This window comes from Equus caballus, chromosome 19, assembly GCF_041296265.1.
Source record: "Equus caballus isolate H_3958 breed thoroughbred chromosome 19, TB-T2T, whole genome shotgun sequence".
Taxonomy (NCBI): Eukaryota; Metazoa; Chordata; class Mammalia; order Perissodactyla; family Equidae; genus Equus; species Equus caballus.
The window spans coordinates 20,393,535-20,414,455 of record NC_091702.1 but is presented as its reverse complement, the minus strand read 5'-3'; the positions used below and the strand labels follow the sequence as shown (position 1 = coordinate 20,414,455).

General features: G+C 40.8%; 1 protein-coding gene and 1 long non-coding RNA gene across 6 annotated transcripts in view; one reads left to right on the top strand and one right to left on the bottom strand.

Annotated features, from left to right (window-relative positions):
• Positions 1–4,769: 4,769 nt before the first annotated feature.
• On the bottom strand, positions 4,770–12,209 carry LOC138919107 (uncharacterized). Its single transcript, XR_011429010.1, has 4 exons — positions 12,083–12,209; positions 10,424–10,481; positions 7,720–8,813; positions 4,770–5,853 (listed from the first exon to the last, which is right to left on the bottom strand). It is a non-coding gene; the product is annotated as an uncharacterized lncRNA (long non-coding RNA).
• LRRC31 (leucine rich repeat containing 31) overlaps positions 8,700–20,921 on the top strand; it is a 31,145-nt gene continuing 18,923 nt past the window's right edge. For 2 of the 5 annotated variants that reach the window (XM_070243224.1, XM_070243223.1), the window contains exons 1-3: positions 8,761–8,928; positions 10,477–10,730; positions 15,887–16,030. In XM_070243224.1, the coding sequence (XP_070099325.1) occupies positions 10,541–10,730; positions 15,887–16,030 (334 nt within the window). In that variant the 5' untranslated portion in view covers positions 8,761–8,928; positions 10,477–10,540. Of the gene's footprint in view, positions 8,929–9,800; positions 9,940–10,476; positions 10,731–15,886; positions 16,031–20,921 lie in introns of those variants that run through there. The other 3 variants (XM_014732738.3, XM_001494635.5, XM_070243225.1) reach the window with 3 other exon arrangements.

Here is a 20,921-nt window from a genome sequence, read left to right as displayed (position 1 = left end):
TGCTTGTGTTTTTGGAGTCGTATCTAAGAATTGGCAAATCAAAAGTCACAAAAATTTACCTTTATGTTTCCTTCCAAGAGTTTTATAGTTTTGGCTCTTACATTTTAGGTCTTTGATCTAATTAGGTTAATTTTTATAGTGGTGTGAGATAAGGGTCCCACCTCATTCTTTTGCATGTGAATACAATTGTCCCAGCACTATTTGTTGAAAGAACTCTCTTTCCGCATTCAATGGTCTCGGCACCTTTGTGGAAAATCAGTTGACCATAGATAAATGGGTTTACTTCTCAACTCTCAATTCTGTTCCATTAATCTGTATGTCTATCCTCATGCCGGTTCCACACTGTCTTTTTTTTTTTTTTAAAGATTGGCACCTGAGCTAACAACTGTTGCCAATCTTCTTTTTTTTTCTTTCTGCTTTTTCTCTCCAAATCCCCCCAGTACATAGTTGTATATTTTAGTTGTGGGTCCTTCTAGTTGTGGCATGTGAGACACCGCCTCAGCATGGCCTGATGAGTGGTGCCATGTCTGCGCCCAGGATCCGAACCAGTGAAACCCTGGGCCACTGCAGCAGAGCACTCGAACTTAACCACTTGACCACAAGGCTGGCCCCCTCCACTGTCTTGACTACTGTTGCTTTGTAGGAAGTTTTGAACTAGGGAAGTATGAGTCCTACAACTTTGTAATTCTTTTTCAAGATTGTTTTGACTATTTTTGGTCTTCTGAGTTTCCATATGAATTTTAGGATCAGCTTATCAATTTCTACATAGAAGCCAGCTGGGATTCTAATGGTGATTGCATTGAATCTGTAGCTCAGTTTGAGGAATGCTGCCATCTTAACATATTAGGTCTGGTCCACGAACCTAGGCTGTCTTTCTGTTTATTTAGATGTTCTTTAATTGCTTTCAACAATGTTTTATAGTTTCCAGAGTATAAGTTTTACACTTCTTTGTTAAATTTATTCCCAAGTGTTTTATTCTTCTGATACTATTATAAATGGAATTGTCCTCCTAATTTCATCTTTGGATTGTTCATTATTGATTTTTGTATATTGATTCTAAAACTCTGACAAACTTGTTTAATACTTGTAATAGTTTCTAATTATTGCTACAGTTTAAAATTTGCTTTCTTGTACTTATTACTAATTCATCCACAAATTCTGGCAAAGCTTCAAAACTCCCTCCAATATGGCCAGATGAATCAGAAATTATTCCCCCATCCCTTTATTTCACTGAATTAACCCTCTTAAAGTCCTTTGTTTTTGACTACTAATGGACTGGCTGGCCCTAGACCTGGTACCTCACTCATTCTGGGATTCCCCTTTATAATCATCTTGGGATCCCTCTTCCTTTCGAGATCCCACGTTTTTCTTTATCTTGGCTACTCTGTCATTTTCATGGAGCACATCACCCACTGGCTCCCTGAGAAAGTGTACACAAGAGGGAAATATTTTGAGAATTTATTTGAAAAGATCTATCTCTTATCTTCCGCAATTCAGTTTACTTGAGAATAGAGAATTCTATATTGGAACTCACCTCCTGTAGAGTTTTTAAGTCACTACTCTATAATCTTCTAGCTTTTAAAGTTGGTGTTGACAGTCCAATGCCATTTTGAGTTGTGATCCTTTTTGTGTACCTAAGTTTTTCCTCATAGAAGCTTTTAGGATCTTCTATTTGTCCTCATTGTTTCAAAATTTCACGAAAAATACTTTGATATAGGTCTTTTATTTTTCTTCTTTATTCTTTTGATGGCTACTCAGGAGGCTATTTCAATGTGGAAACTTATACCTTTTAGTTCTCAGAAATTTCCTTATGTAATTTTTCTTCTTTTATTTTTTCTTCTCTTTTTCTGGAGAGAATAGACTATTGTTGGTAGTTTTTATTGTAGCTATTTATTTTTAGTTATTTTTGTAGTATAGAAACCATACTTGATGCTGACCCTGATATCAGTTCCCCTACATTAAACCCAGCATATATGGGGTTAAAACCAAAGCACTCTTTCCCTGCTTACTCCCTGGCTCCAGAATCCACTATCCACCATGGACACAAACAGCTAAGGTCACCCATCGGATTCCTTATCATCTCCTCCTCCCTGCAAACAGTGTCCTAAGGTCTGAATGCAGGCTGGTGGGAAAGCTCCAACCAGCAAGGGCACTGACTGCCCACTGACCCCTCACTACAAGCAGCCACATTCCTCACAAACCTTTAAAACCCCTCACCCCCCCCTCTTTTGGGGAGATGAGATGAAATGAGACAAATTTGAGGGCTTACTCTTGTCTCCTGGCTGGCATCATTGGAAAGATAAACCCTTCCCTTGCCATAAGCCTGGCATTCCAGTTTTTATTTGGCCTTTCTTGTGTGGCGGGTAAAGAACCTATGTTTGTAGGTGGTAACAATCTGGCGAGCCAGCCATGAGGCTCTTCCCCATGGCTCCATGGCCCTGGGCTGTCTGGGATTTCCTGGGAAGCAGTCCAGCAGCTGCCTAGATGATTTGCCCTAGAGACTGTCCCCAGTATTTTTCGTCTGACCTGGCACCGCTGACCCTAGGCACATTTTCTTATGGCAAGAAAACAGGTTCTAGATTTGTTTGTTTGTCTGTTTGTTTGTTCTTCCTTCTGGGGAGTCAACAGACTCTGAAATAGAGTAAGTATCCTTGGGGACACCTGTGAACTTCCTTCCCCTCCTCTGGGGTCCCTTCCATTCATGGAGGGGCCATCTTGGGTCCTTTCTGTTCACAGAGGGGCCATCTGGGTGCACATTTGGAGTGGGAATAGTTGTAGGACTTTCTACCCTCAATCTGGGAACCGGTTCACTGGTGTCTGGTTTTTCTGTGTCTGGGTCTGTGTGTCTGTCTGTCTCTGTGTATCAGAATGGGAAACATGCTGTCTGTCCCCAAGCAGAGCCCATTGGGGTTGATTCTGAGTAGATGGTCTAATTATAGTTATAAGCCAATGTCTAAAATGGATAATTTTATTTTGTAACACTGCATGGCCACAATATTCTTTAAACTCCAGAGGAAAAAATGGCCAAATAATAAATCCTTAAGTTAGAAAATTTTTAGAGAGCTCTTGTCATAAACAGCTGTTTTATTGGTACCTATGAAAAGACCAAATTCAAAGGAAAATACAATGACTAGTCTTAAAAAACTTAATCGAACTTGGGGTCTCAGCTTCTTCTTGTGGTTTTACAGATGCTAATGAAAACATTAAGTTAACAAAGAGAAATCAGAAAGAGAAGAGTCACAGGACTCATCCCAATGGGATGAAAATCTTTAACTAGTTATTAAAAAGGAAAATAGGATGAATAGAACAGACACAAGTTAAAACAAAGGTTTTAATAAAACACTGCCTAAGGTTAAATGGGCTAAAGGGAGCTCTTTATTGGCCCCTCAACATTAAAGGACATCAGACAAACCTGTTCTATTCATCTATTTGAAAAAATTTTTAAAAATCAGGAGGCAAAAATCACAGTGAGAAACCTGACTAGCAATTGTTTGGGGCAACAGTTAGGCTGTCGGGTTAATAAAACTATAAAGATTCAAGTGTTTTAAGCTAATATCATGTGAAGAGGTTACATCAATTTTGCTTGTACTTTTGGGGGGAATAATGTTATGTCTAACTGGGAATGCTTCCTCTACACAACATTGTAATGCCAAAACCTGTTAATGGAATTCTAATATAAGTTATAATTAGGAGTATAAGAGTTGGAAAAATTAAGATAAAGGTTTTTAAAAATTGGTATATTTAAATGGGGCAATTTTAGTTTACCCAAACTGGTGTATTTACACATGGAATTGGAAAAAGCCAGCTACAACAACAGGAAGCCTGTTTTAATCTTTTGAGCCTTCTAAATAAAATCGGAAATACTTTAGTACCTCTTTAAGAGAAAACAATTAAATAATTAAACATGCCAGCAGCCGAAGCCAAATCTGCTGCTTCTCTCGTTGAGATGCACCACTTCAGCTCCCCCGAAACTCCTGATCTAAAATTAAACAAGTGAAAATAAGTAAACCTTTGAGACAATTTGGAATTGTAATGGCCATTGCGGGGAGCCTCTGTTTCAGAAGAGTCCACCTTAGGGGTTAGCCTTAAAAGAGAGGATTCAAAATCTCTCAGAATGCAGTCTTTGATTAATATACAAAAGCTTCTAAAAGACAAAGTTATTTAACATGATATAAAATGATCTTTGGTAAATAAAAGCCTGTTTAAGTTTACTGGTTTGATTTAAAACAGACATGTCCTCTGAATTATCAGCATTGGATATGATGCAGACAAACAGCCTGGGTTTACTGGTCAAATGAGCTCATATTATCTCTGTTACAAAATTTATTAGCAAAACTAATAACTCAGTATAATAGCTGATTTTATTTAATGTCTCATGAGGTTTTTATAGACGATATAAATATAACTGTTGAGAACAGGTAAACTAATTAAATGTAAAAGGATAAATGTTTGAGGAGAAATTTTTTAACAATAATTATGTGTTATGATGTATGTACTTAAAACAACTTAAGATAATGGCTAAGTGATTTAATGTCATGAAGTTTTTGTGAGTAATCTAAACCTAATTCTTGGGAACAAATAATTTAGGTAAATAAAAATGGGCAAAAGTTTTTAAGTACAGTAATTGTGTTTTATGGTTTGTATACTTAAAAAACAGCTTCCAAAATCTTTTTGGTAACTTTAAACTTTAGAGTTTTACTAAGTTAAGCTAAGTAACAAAATCTGTTGAGTATCTAGGTCATTTTTGGATAGGATGAAACACTGAAACATTATTGCTTAACATGTCTAAGTTTATTTACTTTTGGCTTATTACAGAGAAACTAAAAGGTGTTTGGGTCTGTTAATAAACACATCTTGTGTTTTATTACTATAAAGTAACATGTTTCTAAAAATTATAGAAGGTATTTGAAAATTTGTCAATCCACAGAATGCTCATGTAAGGAAGGGTTTACAATTGCTTACTTGGTTTTTACTTAGAAATTAAGGTTTCTAAGGGTTAAAGATTCTAATTAACACAAGTAATCAAAGCTACTAAAAATTAATAATGAAATGTCTTTGTATACAAGGAAAATAAAGTATATGTTTTAAGTAAAAAGGTCTAAAAAATTTTTTTACTTGTTTTGTTAAAAAATAAAAAAATAAATAAATAAATAAATTTGTCCTAAAGTACTAAAAGGGAAAAAACAAAACCTGGGACAAATTCTAAATGTAAAAAACAAGTGACAAAAAGTTTATAAAAGTAAACCCCTGATGAGTTTTATGTATGGTCAAGTTGACTGAGATTAAAATAAATTTACTTAAGTAAATAAGTTTTAATGTCAAAAGTAAACTGTTACAAAATTAAAACTTGGTTTCCTCTTTCATAAAAAGATAATTTTCCTAAACTTTTAGTCTACCCTTGATAAAAAAAGATTACAAAAGGTTTTTTTCTTTGAGTAGTCTACCAGAAGGATAAGGGTTTTATGTTTTAGCAAAATAAATTTCCTACATTGTTTTTATCAGGTCCTTAATCACAGATGCTAAGGTTTTTCTTACAACTATTTAATTCTCTGCATTTTCCTAAAATTCTTTAACTGTCATCATGGTTAAAGGGATAAATAAACATTGTTTCATCAGGATCTATGATATTATATGGGTAAATGTCATTGATATAAATGTTTTAAAAATTGTATAATGTTAGGGTCCGGCCCAGTGGCGCAGCAGTTAAGTTCGCACGTTCCGCTTCTCTGTGGCCCAGAGTTCAAAACCCATGCTGTGGCAGGGTAGAGAAAATGGGCATGGATGTTAGCTTAGGGCCAGTCTTCCTCAGCAAAAAGAGGAGGATTGGCAGCAGTTAGCTCAGGGCTAATCTTCCTAAAAAAAAAAGAAAAATTGTATAATGTTACTAAAATTCTGATCTGTCCTGGGTAAGGTCATAATTCTGGTTAGTTTAAAGTATTCTATGTCACAAAAATGGTCAAGTGTCTTTGTTAATTGCAATTTTAAAATGTTTATTATTTACCGTCAGTTCTTATTTTACTCTGATGTTTTTGCAATTATGTTTCATCTTCAGATAAATTCAAGACTTTACTGAACCTCCCTTTCCAATAAGGTACTCAAGACATAACCAGTGTCTCTGAGTCTAGATCCTTATGTTTCAACCTGTCCCCAAATAAACTTTCTATCTTTTGCCAGGATGGGGAAGAGACAGTCTCCAGCCTGCCCTGGGTTCTCCAGGGAATCCAAAGACCTATTTAAGTAAGGACTTCAAATCTATGACAACGAAAAATGAAAGAAATGGGAAAGAGGAGAAGAAGCAACAGAAGAAGGAAGGAGATGGGGAGAGAAAAGGAGAGACAGAGAAAGGAAAGAAGGAAAGAAAGAAGTGAGGGAGTAAATTAAATTTAGAATGATTTCAAGATTTGATCTAAAAACTAATTTAATGGTTTAACTTCTTACAAATTTTTAACTAATCATCCTGTTTTCAGCCCCCCGTGCACTATACCCCTCTCTTCCTTCACAGTCAGCTGGTACCGTTACTGGTTCACTTACTGAGCCTTTTGGGATTCTGATATTGGAAAAATTTGTCCCCCAACCCTTGCAGGTAGTCAACTGTGAAGTCAGTCAAACTCATCCTCATGCTCTCCAGATTCCAAAATTTTGTTGGCATCTATCCAGTTCTCTTGATCTTTATAGATTTATGAAGTGCTTTTTTAAAAAAATCCCTTAATTCTTGTTTAAATGAAGTTCAAAAGGAGTGGAGATAAACACATGTTTACCTCTACCATGCTTTTTAATAGAAGTTCTGTCATCCTTTTGATAAATTCCTTTTCTGCTTAAATTAACGGAGAATAGTAGTATCAACTAAAATGCTAGAAATATATCTACAGTAATGCATTTTCAAGACAAGAGTTTTGAATAGGGCTGAATTAAGCCCATCAGACGCATAACTCAAGACACTGCCTGCCACCCGGTTACTTTAGAACTGAGTGACTGAGGTAAGGTTTTAAAAATTACCTAAGGTTTTTACTTTATACTTATTAACCTATTCAGACATATTTAGGCAAGGATTTTAAAAAATAATATCATACTTGTATATACATAAGAAGGAAAGTAGAAACAGAAATTGATTAAGGTATTCTTCCTACAACTTCTTTACATTTAGAGTCCTAGTCCTCCGGATCACATTTTTTTTTTTTTTAAAGATTTTATTTTTTTCCTTTTTCTCCCCAAAGCCCCCCGGTACATAGTTGTGTATTCTTCGTTGTGGGTTCCAGTTGTGGCATGTGGGATGCCGCCCCAGCCTGGTCCGATGAGCAGCGCCATGTCCGCGCCCAGGACTCGAACCAACGAAACAGTGGGCCGCCTGCAGCGGAGCGCGCGAACCCAACCACTCAGCCACGGGGCCAGCCCCTCCGGATCACATTTTTTAATATATATATTCTTTAGTTTCAATTGTGGTAAAAAAAAACTCTCACATGACATAAAATTTACCATCCATCATTTTTAGGTGTACAGTACAAGAGTGTTAAATATACTCACGTTGCTGTGCAACAGATCTCCAGAACTTTTTCATTTTGCAAAACTGAAACTCTGTCCCCATTGAACCTCAGCTCCTCTGCCCCCGCCCCCGTCCCGCCCCGTCCCCGGCCCCGCCCCCGCCCCGGCCCCCACCCCGGCCCCCACCACGCTCCCCACCACGCTCCTTTCTGTTTCTGTCAGTTTGACTACTTTAGATACCTCCTGTCGGTGGAGTCCTGCAGTATTCGTCTTTTGTGACTGGCTTATTTCACTCAGCGTCATGTCCTCAAGGTTTATTCATGTTGTAGCATGTGTCAGAATTTCCTTCCTTTTTAAGGAAGTAAGTTTTGTGGAGAAAGGAAAGTGCATCTCCCTTCAATAAGCAACGCTGGAAATATATTCGCTCTGAAACGCTGGATCAAAAACTTTAACGCTGTTGAAAGCATTCCTCAAAAATTTTAAATATATGTTAAACCCAAACCTAAGGACAGAAAAGAAAGGAAGGGTATTCCTCACTTTTGCAAAAATAAATAAATACAAGGGAAATACGATATCAAATATATATTATCCTTGTGGTTTCACGGCAAATAACCTCACCCACAGATAATGTGGTAACTATCAGAAGTAACTGCTTAACTAGCATTGTTAAGTGGAATTGAAATGCCAGCCCTTAGTTTTCCCAAAGGGCTCTTAGTGCCTCTGAGCCTGGAAGGACTGACAAAGCCCAGCGTTTAGCTGCTGTCGCCTGGTCGTTCTGTTGTGATCTGCAGATTTCCTCAAAGTCAGTTTCTAGGGTTGACTGTCACAGAGCAAAACCGAGTGCAGAGACACGGGGCAAACGGAAATTTTGTGTGAGCCGTGTTAGAGCTTGAACTGGCACGGGAAGCCTGGGCACTTGTTAGAGTTTGTATATAAAGAGGAATTGCCGAAACACATAAAAAAATATATATACATATTTTCCCAGCGAGAGCATTAGACTCCTGTGTATTAAGACATATGCAGCTGCTTGGCCCTTCACACTCACACGGCTGCTCCTTTTCGGAGTCCCTGGGAGCCTCCCGGCTCTTTGCTCCTCTTGCGTTTCTTTCCTTCCTGCCCTCCCTGGTTCTGCCACAGTTCTTTTCTTTTCTGTTCTGTTTCTTGGGGCCTGTATTGTTTCCTGCCGTCCCTGGTTCCCTGGCCCTTCCCCTTCTGCTCGCAGTGGATTCCTCTGCACAGAAAACTCAGCAGCCTCCCAAGCTGGGTGGGGTTCACTTGGGTAAATCACCACATCCTGGAGCTCCATCCAGCAGTGTTTTCTTAAGACCTGGAAGCTGGAGTCAGCGCATTAGAGGGGAAAAAAGTGAAACCATTTACTGAGATGGCTTTCCAGAGAATGTTTCTGTATAAATCTGCAAAAGGTGAATTTGACTGAAAATGGCCATGGAGGTAAGTCTTGGGTGGGGACCAGAAAACCAGTGAAAGGAAAAGAGCCCACGGGGTGAAGGTGGAATCCAGGTGGGGCAGACAGGCCTGCAGGTTGTGGCTGGATTCATGAACTAATGGTCTTTCTTTCTTTCCCATCTAACCCACTGAGGCTCGGTCCGCTGTGGGGCTGTGGCCTGGGACAACTGTCTGGTTCCATTGCTGTCTATTCTTGGGTAAACCTGGGCTGGACTCTGCTCTAATTTGAAAAGGATATTAAAAAAAGAAAGAAAAAGAAAAGGATGCCCAATTGTGACTTCTAAAATAGTACTCCAGGTGTATGGAAGTTTCTCCGCAGGGGTGGAGGCCGCTCTGCAAGGTCATTTTCAGGAGCCCCTGTGCAAATGTTTCTCAGCCATTCTGCAACATAGCGTTACAGAAAGACCTATTTTATAGGGAGGAAGCCATGAACATTGTAATTTCAAGAATACCTATTAAGCCCTGGCCCAAAGGCGGGATCTAAATTTTGTTAACAGAATCTAAAATTCCATTACACTTTTATCCCTTTAGTTTAAGTCTTTAACTCTCCCTTAAAAGGTAAGCAAATCCCAGGAGGGATAACAGATTGACCCTTAGGAATCAGACCAGACCACGCCCCCAACCTCTGTCCCCCACACCCCTTGCTCCGGGCAAACCAGAATTCACTCCTGGAGCCAAACCCAGGCTCTTTTAGTTCTTCATGCCTGGGAGCTTTTGAGCCTGTTTTTTCTGCCTGGAACACTTTCCCTTCTCTTCTCCTTTTAGCTAACTCCCAGTTCTTCAAAACCCAGACAATGTCAGTCACTGCTCAAAGTCTGTTCTCCAGGCAGCCTTAGTCCAACCGTGTGTTCCCTGACTACTTGGGTCTCTCCTTGCTGACAGCCCTTATCCCCATGTCGTCACTGGCATACAGGTCCATCTTCCCACCAGGTTAAGACTCCATCAGAGATATGAGCTGTGTCTTGTTCATCATGGAATCTCTTGCATCTGCCCACAGTATGTTCTGTTTCTGGAGTGAATGAAATCTTGATCGCCAATGTGTTTTCAATGGTGGGGGAGAGGGTTGCAGGGGGGTGCAAGGCTGGAGTAGAGAAAGTGAAAATGCCTGGAGAAAAGGAAGCAGTGTGCAAAGAGAGGAGGCTGGGGTCACTGAAGGCAAACTCCTCTGGGTGACAGTTTTGCAAAGGGCCAGACAGCTTAGAGAACGTGCTAAACCCTCTTTTACTACCGTCTCTTAGAAGGTAACTCTCATGGCTGAAATTTAAAATGTATTGGCACATCCGATGCATTTGCCAAAGTGGTGTTTAATGACTTGTATCTCATGCAATAAAATAGGGCAAAGTTAAAAACTCAAATTTGCTTTAGATCTCTATCTGCCACCATCTGTTGGTTCCCGGATCCTCGGTTACATCGTTCTTATTTTTACGTTAAACATTACCAGTAATAAAAACACAAAGAAAGGGGGGAAATAAAAACTCACATAGGGAAGTTCTGATTTCACACGGGCCTGACAGAGTCTTACTTTCTTCTCAGAAATCCTAGAGAGCAAAAAACAACAGGAAGATGTCCTATTGAGAAACACCCCCTCAACTTGACCATGAGTCAGACAAGCAAGAAAACTCCCTCAGATGGAGAAAGTAAATCCGAGACTTCATTTGTCAACAGATTCCTCAGGGGCTCAAACCTCGGGTCCTCCAAAGCTGACAGCAGGAAAGAGAACAATGACCCTACAACAGCTGATTTCCAGCCCAGCGACGAGACACAGAAGACAGCCGCCTTAGACACTGGTAAACTCCTGACTGCTATTTCTTTGTTTTTTAGAATAATGTTTTCCCCTAAAGAGATCATATGGGTTAAACCAAACCTAATATGTATGAGTCTCTGTTCTAAACATTTATTATATTACATAAATGCTTTAAATAGTTCACTAATTTTACTTTTGAATTATCAAAAGTAGTATACCACTACAGAAAGGTTTAGAGAAAATATCTTATTTCCTTTCATTCTAACATGAATGCCCATTTCTTTCAGCTTCTTTTCAATCTTTTGTTCGTATGCATGCATTTATGATCAGTCAGTCAGTCAAGAAACATTAATTGAGTAGCTACTATGTCCCAGCCACTGCTGTGTTAAAAATATAGCCATGAAAAACAGGACCTCTAGTACACAAAGAACCAAATGCAGACATAATTTCAGTGTGATGAGTGACATGAAGGAAAATAAAGCAGGCTGAGGAGATGGAGGGTGACGGGAAGGGGTGCTCTTTTAGATGGTGTTGGAGGAAAGGAGTCTGATTTGTTGGCATTTGAGCAGAGATCTGAATAAAGTCAGCCGTGGAGAGTGAATGAAACCAGCCACATAGATATCTGTGGGCATAGCTTTCCAGGCAAAGGGAACTGAAAATGCAAAGGCCCAGGGTAGCACTGAGCATGGAGTGCCTGAGAGCCAGCCCGGAGGTCAGGGATGCTGGAGCAGGATGAGAGATGGGGAGAGGACCAGGGTAGTAGGAAACAAGCCAGAGAGGCAGCTGGGGCCAGAATGGGCATCTTTTGCACAGTTATTACAGCTTACAAATCCCTCTTGAGCTTACATGGAGCTGTGATCCTACTCCTGGAACGAATTATTATACTGTTCAGTTCCCACGTTGCTACATGATGTTTGTATTCCTAATTTTATCAGCTGCGAAATACTCCATTGCACGCATCTGCCATAAGTACTTTAGCTCCTTCTTGCCCTTCATGACCATCTTTCCCTCCCCCCTATTTCCTGCTTACTGTAATTCACCTGTTTTTTAGTATAAATTCCTAGAACAGAGATTACAAATCCAAGGATTACGAAAATAAATATTGCCAAATCTCTAGTTATGTCATGCACAATGCCATCAATATATTTTCTGTTAGCTTAAATATATTTTTAAAACATGTTAAACTTTCTATGCAAACATATGCAACAGTAGAGAGAACAGCATGAGGAGTCCCCATGATCACCCCCCTCGAACATTATCAACCCAGGGCCAATCTTGTTTCATTTATACCCACCCTCATTTCCATCAGATTATTTCCATCAAATACCGAAAATAATGTCATTTTACCTGTAAGGAGATTAAATATATTTTAGGAAATAGAAAGCTAAAGTCTACCTTTAAAAGAAAATCTCTATCAGAAAATTGTTGTTTTCTGGTCCAGAGTAGGATTTGGAGCTTCAGGCACGTGGTTAATGAATACCCAGAACCATGATTAAAGTAACAGTGCCCGCCCAGGCAGCGGGTTATGCTGGCTGGGCAGCACCAGCCACTCAAGCTGTGCATGGCTTCTCTATTTCCATTTCTCCCAAAATTCTGTGGCTCCTGGAGTCACATTAATTCTGGTTCCTCCTCTCCGCTGCTGTTCTGCTCTCACTGCCTTTGCCCGGACCACTGCACCAGCTCCCCAACTGGTTTCTCTGCTTCTTGTCTTGCTCTTTAGCCAACCTGTCCTCCACACCGCTACGGGAAGTCTTTCTAAAGCACAGATATGATGGCATCTCTCACCTGCTTGACATCCTTCACTGAGTCTTTCTTGCCTTAAAGAGAAAGACTACACTCCCAAGCTCGGTCTTCAAGGTGCTGGCATTCAGTTGGCTGCCTCTTCGTGACCTCTGCATTCCTCCAACCTCACGTTCATTGTTTGCTCCTGACCTTCTGATTTACTTGCAGTTTCCTGAACTGGCCACGTTTCCCCAAGTGGTTCCCTCTGCCCAGGAAGAGCTCCCCTTCCCGGTTTATCCCTCCCTCACATCCACCTACCTGGCTGACTCCCACTCACCCTTTGAGGTGCAATTCATGCCCCACTTTCTCTTGGAAGCTTGCCAAGACCCACCCACTGGACCTGAGGTGCTTACTGTCGCCTGCCTGTGCTTCCGTGCACTGGTGCATGCCTCCACCATTGCACATCTCCTCTGTATGGTGACTGTGCCTTTCTTGTCTGTCTCCTCCATAAGACAGGTAGCTCCTTGAAAACAGGAACTTGTTGTCTTGGTTCCCTGTACAGCAGCACGCATGTTACAGGCATGTAATAATGTTTTATGAAAGCACTGAGATTCTTGGTCATAAACAGCAGAAACCAACCTTACATGTTTAAGTTGGAAGAAAACTTAATGAGAAGATACTGCTTAGCTCCCAGAATCATCCGGAGAAGAAGAGCTTGGTTCAGCGGTAAAGCAGCCAGGAAAAGGCCCCGAATTACCCCACAGAACTGCTCATGTGTGATCACCTTGTACCCTCCGCTGAGCACCGGCCCTCCCACCTCAGCTGGCCTGTAACAGCTCTGCCTCATCTGTTTTATATATTTAGTGACATAAGATATCTTTTGAAGAAAGAGTTTCATAGATTAAAAGAAAAAAAATGTATATATATACACACACGCACAGTCTGTAAGGAGATGTGTAGTTGGTACTCACATTTATACTTAGGTGTTTTGACAAAGGTTCATGATGTTGATTTATTTTGGTAGTTGAGGAAGGAACTGTAAAGCTAATATTCATTCACTCTTTCAGTGATTTATTCACTCAATTATTTGTTCATTCCACAAATATTTACAAAGTACCTCTCATGTATAAGGCAATGCAGAGTCCCCTCTCCCTGGGAGGCCCCAGTAAATTTAAGTCACTACACTCCTGAGAAATGAATCAGGCAGGAATTATAGTCTCCATTTCGCACATGAGTAAACCAAGGCTCAGAGAAGTTCAGTGACTTGCTCACCCGATGGACCCACGATTTGAACCAGGTCTCCCGTTGTGCTGTCCTGGACTTGCCAATCATATCAGACATTACAGAGCAACCAAGTAGGATGTGGTCTGAGAAGAGATTTCTGAGTGGGTCAGTTGCTAGGGCATTGTTGGTGACCTTTGAGAAACAATTTATTTGGATAGGTGAGTGTGGCAGCCAGAATGCAGAGTATTGGTAAATGCGGTGAAGAAGCGGGGCCAGCAAGTACAAACCATCTTTCCAAACATTTGACAGTGAAGGAAGTTATTGACAGAACAGTGACTTGAGGAGAAAACAAAGAAAAAGAAGGTGTGGTGGGGCTGGAACATGAGCATGATTGTAGGTTGAGCCCATAGAGATAAAAAGCTTAAAAACAAAAGAGAGAAAGCAATAAGATAACATGCAGAGAAGTGTTTTGAAACACAAAAATTTTAAACAACACCCACACTTAATGGGCTTTGGTACAAACTGTTCTGGGTTCAAATTCTGGTTCTGCTACTCACTGATTAAGAGTCTCTCTGAGTCTCAGTTTCCAAATTTATGAAATAGTGTAATTGTGACTCCTCGCATTGCGTTTACGCAAAATGTCCTGTACTCTCTGGCATGTGAGAGGCAGCCCCTCCCCGTCCCCCATCCCTACTCTCGTCTGCTCCACTCAAATGAGGGTTGCCAGATGAAATACATGCCCTATTTGGGATATACTTTTACTAAACAATGATTCCTTGATTAGCTGAAGCTTAAATTTAATTGGACGTGCTGTTTTTGTTTTTCCTAAATCTGGCAACCCTCCCCAAAATAAAATACCTTGTGTCCAGTGTGCCGTGATGAGAATGGAAGGCCGGAGGAACAGGTCAAATGGTGGATGCTGCTGCCTCCTACTGGTGGAATGTGGCAACACCAACCACCCCTGCAAAGATGTACACTCTGCAGGCGGACAGTACACGCTGTGGAGGAGAGGTGGAGTTTTTATTATCCTGCTAATATTTTGGTCTAGATTTATTACTACTGTAATCCTACTATCTTTTAATTTTCACGACTACCAATATATTTCTTTTTAGCTACGTCGTTTTACATTTTTGGGTCAGGGTTAGTGGATTAATCACTGCACATTCAGAACTATACTCTTTGTATGTGTTTTAAATTGTACGTTTTCACTTACAGACCCTCTATAAAGTCACTATCAGCACATGCACATTCATTTTTCCTTACCGCGGGATAATGTGTTTCATATGTGATATAAATGCTGGCACATGAAGGAGGTGAGGCGCTTGTGCATAACAGGTGCTCAAGAAAGTTATAGCTGGGGCCGACCAGTGGCAGAGCTGTTAAGTTTGTGCTCTGCTTTGGCGGCTGGGGTTCTCCAGTTTGGATCCTGGGTGTGGACCTACGCACCGTTGGCACGCCATGCTGTGGTAGGCGTCCCACATATAAAGCAGAGGAAGATGGGCACGGATGTTAGCTCGGGGCCAGTCTTCCTCCAAAAAAGGAGAAAATTATAGCTTTTGTTCTTATAGTGATGTCATGCTAATGTAGCGTTATTACAGAGGAACTTGGTGAGGGTGCCGTGTCAGTGGTCCCTAATAAAAAGCAGGGCAAATGAGGCTTTCTGAATGTATTCTTTGGCAAGAGTTGAGGAAATGCAAAAGCTCTTCCTCGCACTGCTCTCGCTGGATTTGTCACCTGAATGCTCTAAGAAATGGGCCTCAAGTGCTCCACCCGCTGCCTGTAGCCATCTCAAGCTCGCGGGCATGACTGCACTGCTTCCCCTCCTTCCTCTGTTTGGTCAGGAGGCAAATTCCTGTGCTGCCCCCCAGCAGCTGCATTCACCAAGGATGTCTGTGCAACGATAGCCAGCAGCGCTCGTCTTGAATGCTGTGCTAACATGTACACCTCTTCAGCCAGGAACACAACTCCGTCTACACCCTGAGGAGCCCAGGCCAGGCCATGAAAGAAAAGCCATTGAGCTCCTCAGGCTGCTTTGTAAGAAAAGGGTCCCTGGAGGGGTCAGTGTTGAGCACCTGGCAGCAGGAGCAGAGGTGAAGTTTGTCCCTGGTAAAAGCTTCTTCCTCCTCTTTGAGCTTTCACAAGGGGCCAGTTCAGGGTTGTCGTCCGTCATTCCACTTGTCTTCTTGTGCTTGTTATGCATCTTTAATACTATCTGTCATTAACTGCAAATTCTTTTTTATTCTTGTAATACAGCTAAGCCTCTCACCTCAGAAATGGACTTGGGATCCAGAATGGAGAAAAATGAGCAGTTCCTGCAGAAGCTGGGCAAAAAGGCTGTTGACAAGTGTCTCGATCTGAATAACTGCAGATTAACAACAGCGGACATGAGGGAAATGGGTCTGTATGCAGCTGACTTCACACAGAGGAACATGGGGTCTCTAGGTCAAGATGAGCAGGGAAAACACGCTCATTACTCACTTGGTATCCCGAGGTCTGCAGGGGGCACCAGACAACTCAGGAATAGTGGCTGCACCACTATTTGTGTGTGAGTGTTTATTGAGGTTATGATAGTTTACAACTTTTGACACTACTTTTTTTTTTAAAACAAGTTAATTAATCCTTCCTCAATCTTCAAAGATTTGAGCTGGGTCCGACCCAGTGGCACAGCAGCTAAGTTTACATGTTCCACTTCTCAGTGGCCTGGGGTTCACCGGTTCAGATCCCAGGTGTAGACATGGTACCGCTTGGCAAAGCCCTACTGTGGTAGGCCTCCCACATATAAAGTGGAGGAAGATGGGCATGGATGTTAGCTCAGGGCCAGTCTTCCTCAGCAAAAAGGGGAGGATTGGCAGTAGTTAGCTCAGGGCTAATCTTCCTAAAAAAAAAATTTGAGCTGAGTTTAGGAGGAAGCATTGTTTGTTTGTTTGCTTTTTCTGAGCAATTTTACCTCCCTACTAATTGCCTCTTGCTCCCTGAAAAACATCTGTTCTCGTATATGATATGAATTCATGAAACTCATCCATAAAATTGAGCCCTGCTGGGAATATAAAGGGCTTTTGTGTTGTTTAGTTATCTGTGAAATGAAAAGTATACCAGCAATTATTGCTTACACCTTTTGTGCACAAAAGTGTAATTACTATTTGTTAAAGCTGTGCAGGAGTTTGGTTGTGAAGAAATCCTTTCTTACGCCACCATCACCACCTTTTTTCCCCCTCTTTTTCTCAGATACCTTAAATCAAGCCTTTAATCAAATTAGACGTGTTTACCAACAGACAGGTACCAAACGAGCTTTGTTTTGAGTGTGTGTGTGTGTGTGTGTGTGGGTCCCTCGACTATTTTAATTGAAATCCATGCCACTATATTTGGGACACATGTCTTAAAAGGGGACCCTAACTGTGCCTGTGGTTCCCAAATCCCTGTGTGTCTCAGAATCACTCACAGAACTTGTGGAAATGCAGACACTTGAGTCCACCCCAAACCCACTGAATCAGAATCCCTGAGAGTGAGCCCCAGGAATTTTGGGTGTTTTTTTCCTTCTTAATGTGTTCAATGGACTTTTATACTTTAGAAAGTTAGGATCATGGTGAACAAGACGAAATTGCTTAAGTGCTTTGAATGCTGGTAAAAAGAAAACAATTTTTCACTTGTAAGTGTGGCTTTAGGATGTTGGAAAGGCTGGAGGAGCTGCAGCTGTAACTGTGGAGGCTCCCCATGCTCCAACTGCCGTCACCATTGTAACGTCCAAGACACCGTTTAAAAGCAAGCAAGCAAAGATGTTTACCCCTCTGCTTGGGCATTTCCACTCTCAAGTCTTGTTGCTTCAGGAGATGAAGGTGGCCTTTGAGAATCTTTTTTCATGGAGAGTGACTTCACTTTTAACGAGCAATGACAGACATTCAGACGGTTCCAATCAGGCTTTATGCCTCTCTAAACCTCCACATGTTGGTCCCTTTAAGTATAATGGGAGCTTTTTAAGGTGGTGATAGCTGGGTAATCAAGATTAAAAAGAAAAGTTAACAGGCACCCTCACTCTCAGCAGTCCTGGCCAACAGAGTGTGCCCCAGGCCTCCAGCCTGAAGATCCATAAGATGACAGGGTGATGGACATCAGAGGGTTTGCAAAATAAAAGGACTCGTACACGCATTACAGTGACAGTGGTAGTAGAGTTGCAGCAGTAGTATGACCACTCCCAATGCAATAAAGGAGGTCCTATGAAATCTTATGGAGACACTGCTGCATTTTCAGAGTGCAGTTACTTGCAGAAATAGAAAACATCCTGGGGAGGTGACATCAGCATCATAGCAGAGTAAGTTCTCCCAGTAATCTCTCCCCTCTGACATACAATGAAAAGGACATTCATACTCCAACAGAGGACATCCAAGCAGAACACAAAAGATGCCTGAGAGACCCACGCAGCCGTATGATGGAGGGTGGAGAGGCTGGAGCATCCCTTGGAGGAGGTGGAACAGGGTAAGAGGAAACTTCCCTCCCTCCCCTAAAGACTTTGATCTGGACAGCAGGAGGCCTCTGAGAGGGAAGGAACGGGGGGAGGGGACGTTTGTTCATGGAAACATCAAGGATTCCCTGAGGGCCCTTGCAGCCTAGAGGGAAGCCCTCTACCTAGGCGAAAGATTTTGCAGGGGGTGACCTCATGAAGCCAACACCCCAGGAAAACGGATACTGAGAGCAGACCAAGAAAACCCGAGAGCATGAAAGAGAAAGTATCCCCCCCCCCCCAGCACCTGGGATTGCGCTGAAGGCAGAGGGCTCAGAATATGCAGCTCTTGACCCCCTGGCAGTGACAATAGGCAATAACTGCAACCAAACAACACCAGGATGTGAAAAAACAGAGCCACTCCCTCTAGCAATATTAAACATTATATCGGATCTCCAGACCAGAGAGAAAATAACAAGTACCCGGAAATACATCCTGAGGACACAGAAATATGTAATCTAAATGACAAAGAATTCAAAATAGCTATCATCAAAAACCTCAACAAATTAAAAGAGGATGTAGAGAAACAACTCAATGACTTCAGGAGCTACTTCACAAAAGAGATCAAAACTATAAAGAAGAATCAATCAGAAATATTAGAGAGGAAAGACACAATGGAATAAATAAAACAAAATATGGATTCCCTGAACACTTAAGTGGACATCATAGAGGAGCATATCAGCATAATCGAAGATAGACATGTTGAAATGCTCCAGATAGAGGAGGAGAGAGAACTAAGACTAAAAAGAAGTGAAGAAAGTCGCTGAGAAATAGCTGACTCAATTAGGAAATGCAACATAAGAATTATAGGTATTAAAGAAGAGAAGAGAAGGAGAATGGAGCAGGAAGCTTGTTCAAAGAAATAATAGCAGAGAACTTCCCAAATCTAGGGAAGGAGATGGAAGTCCATGTGGAAGAACCTATCAGATCTCCTAAATATGTCAATGTAAAAAGACTTACTGCAAGGTATATAGTAGTGAAACTGGCAAAAGTGAATGACAAAGAAAGAATACTAAGGGCAGCAAGACAGAAGAAAATAACCTACAAAAGAACCCCTATCAGGCTTTCAGTGGTTTTATCTGAAGGGACCTTACAGGCTAGGAGAGACTGGAATGACATATTCACATCTTTGAAGGACAAAACCTTTCAGCCAAGAATACTCTATCCAGTGAAAATATCCTTCATAATATGATAGAGAAATAAAAACTTTCCCAGACAAACATAAGCTAAGGGAGTTCGTAGCCACGAGACCCACTCCCTCAACAAGAAATCCTCAAGAAGACCTTCATACCTGGAAAAAAAAAGGGAGAAAGGGGTTGCAAAGCATGCAGGAAGGAGATAAGTAGGTAGACAGAATCAGAACAGGATAGCAAATACTCAAGCATAGCATTAAAGACAAAGGGAAGGAAAACACAAAAAACAAAGATAATCTTGTCATTTTAACCACAAACTCATAACACAAGATGGAATAAGATGTGAGAACAACAACTTAGGAGGAGAAGAGGAAAGGGACTGACTTGGTTTGGTCTAAGGAAATAAGAGTCCATCAGAAAAGGGACTTTTCTTATCCACGAGATTTTGAATACAAACTTCATGGTAACCACTAAACAAAAAAGCAGAACAGAGATGCAAATAATAAATAAGGAGAAAACAAGGAAACACAACATAAAAATCTACATAACTCGACTGGTAGACCAAAGTATACATGACGAGAAACAAAGGAAATGCAAGAAAAGTGGAAAATGAGTGATAAAAGGGCAGCATCAAGCCCTCATATATCGATAATCACCCTAAATGTGAATGTATTGAATTCTCCAATAAAAAGACACAGAGTGGTAAGATGGATTAAAGAACAAGACCCAAAAATATGCTGCCTCCAGGAAACACATCTCAGCTCCAATGACAAACACAGGCTCAGAGTTAAGGGATGGAAGATGATACTGCAAGCTAATGGCAAACAAAAGAAAGCAGGTGTTGCAATACTTATATCAGACAAAGTAGACTTCAAGATAAGACAGGTAAAGAGAGACAAAGAGGAGCAGTATATAATGATCAAAGGGACTTTCCATCAAGAAGAAATAACTTATAAATATCTATGCACCCAACACAGGAGCACCAAAGTACATAAAAGCAACTATTAGCAAACCTAAAAGAAGTTATTAATAATAACACAATAATAGTAGGGGACCTCAACACTCCACTCACATCAATGGATAGATCATCCAGACAGAAAATCAACAAGGAAACAGTGGAATTAAATGAAAAGCTAGACCAATTGGACTTAATAGATGTATATAGAACACTCCATGCAAAAACAGCAGAATACACATTTTTCTCAAGTGTGCACGGAACATTCTCAAGGATAGACCATATGTTGGGAAACAAGGCAAGCCTCAATAAATTTAAGAAGATTGAAATAATAACAAGCATCTTTTCTGATCACAATGCTGTAAAGCTAGAAATTAATTATGAGAAAAAAGCTGAGAAAGGGACAAAGATGTGGAGACTAAACAACATGCTATTGAACAAGCAATGGATCATTGAAGAAATTAAAGGTAAAATAAAAAAATATCTGGAGACAAATGAAAATGAAAACATACCATACCAACTGTTATGGGATGCAGCAAAAGCCGTTTATTAGGAGGGAAATTCAATGCAATACAGGCTCACCTTGACAAACAAGAAAAATCCCAAATAAGCAATCTCAAACTACACTCAAGTGAATTAGAAAAAGAACAAACAAAGCCCAAAGTCAACAGAAGGAGAGAAATAATAAAAATCAGAACAGAAATA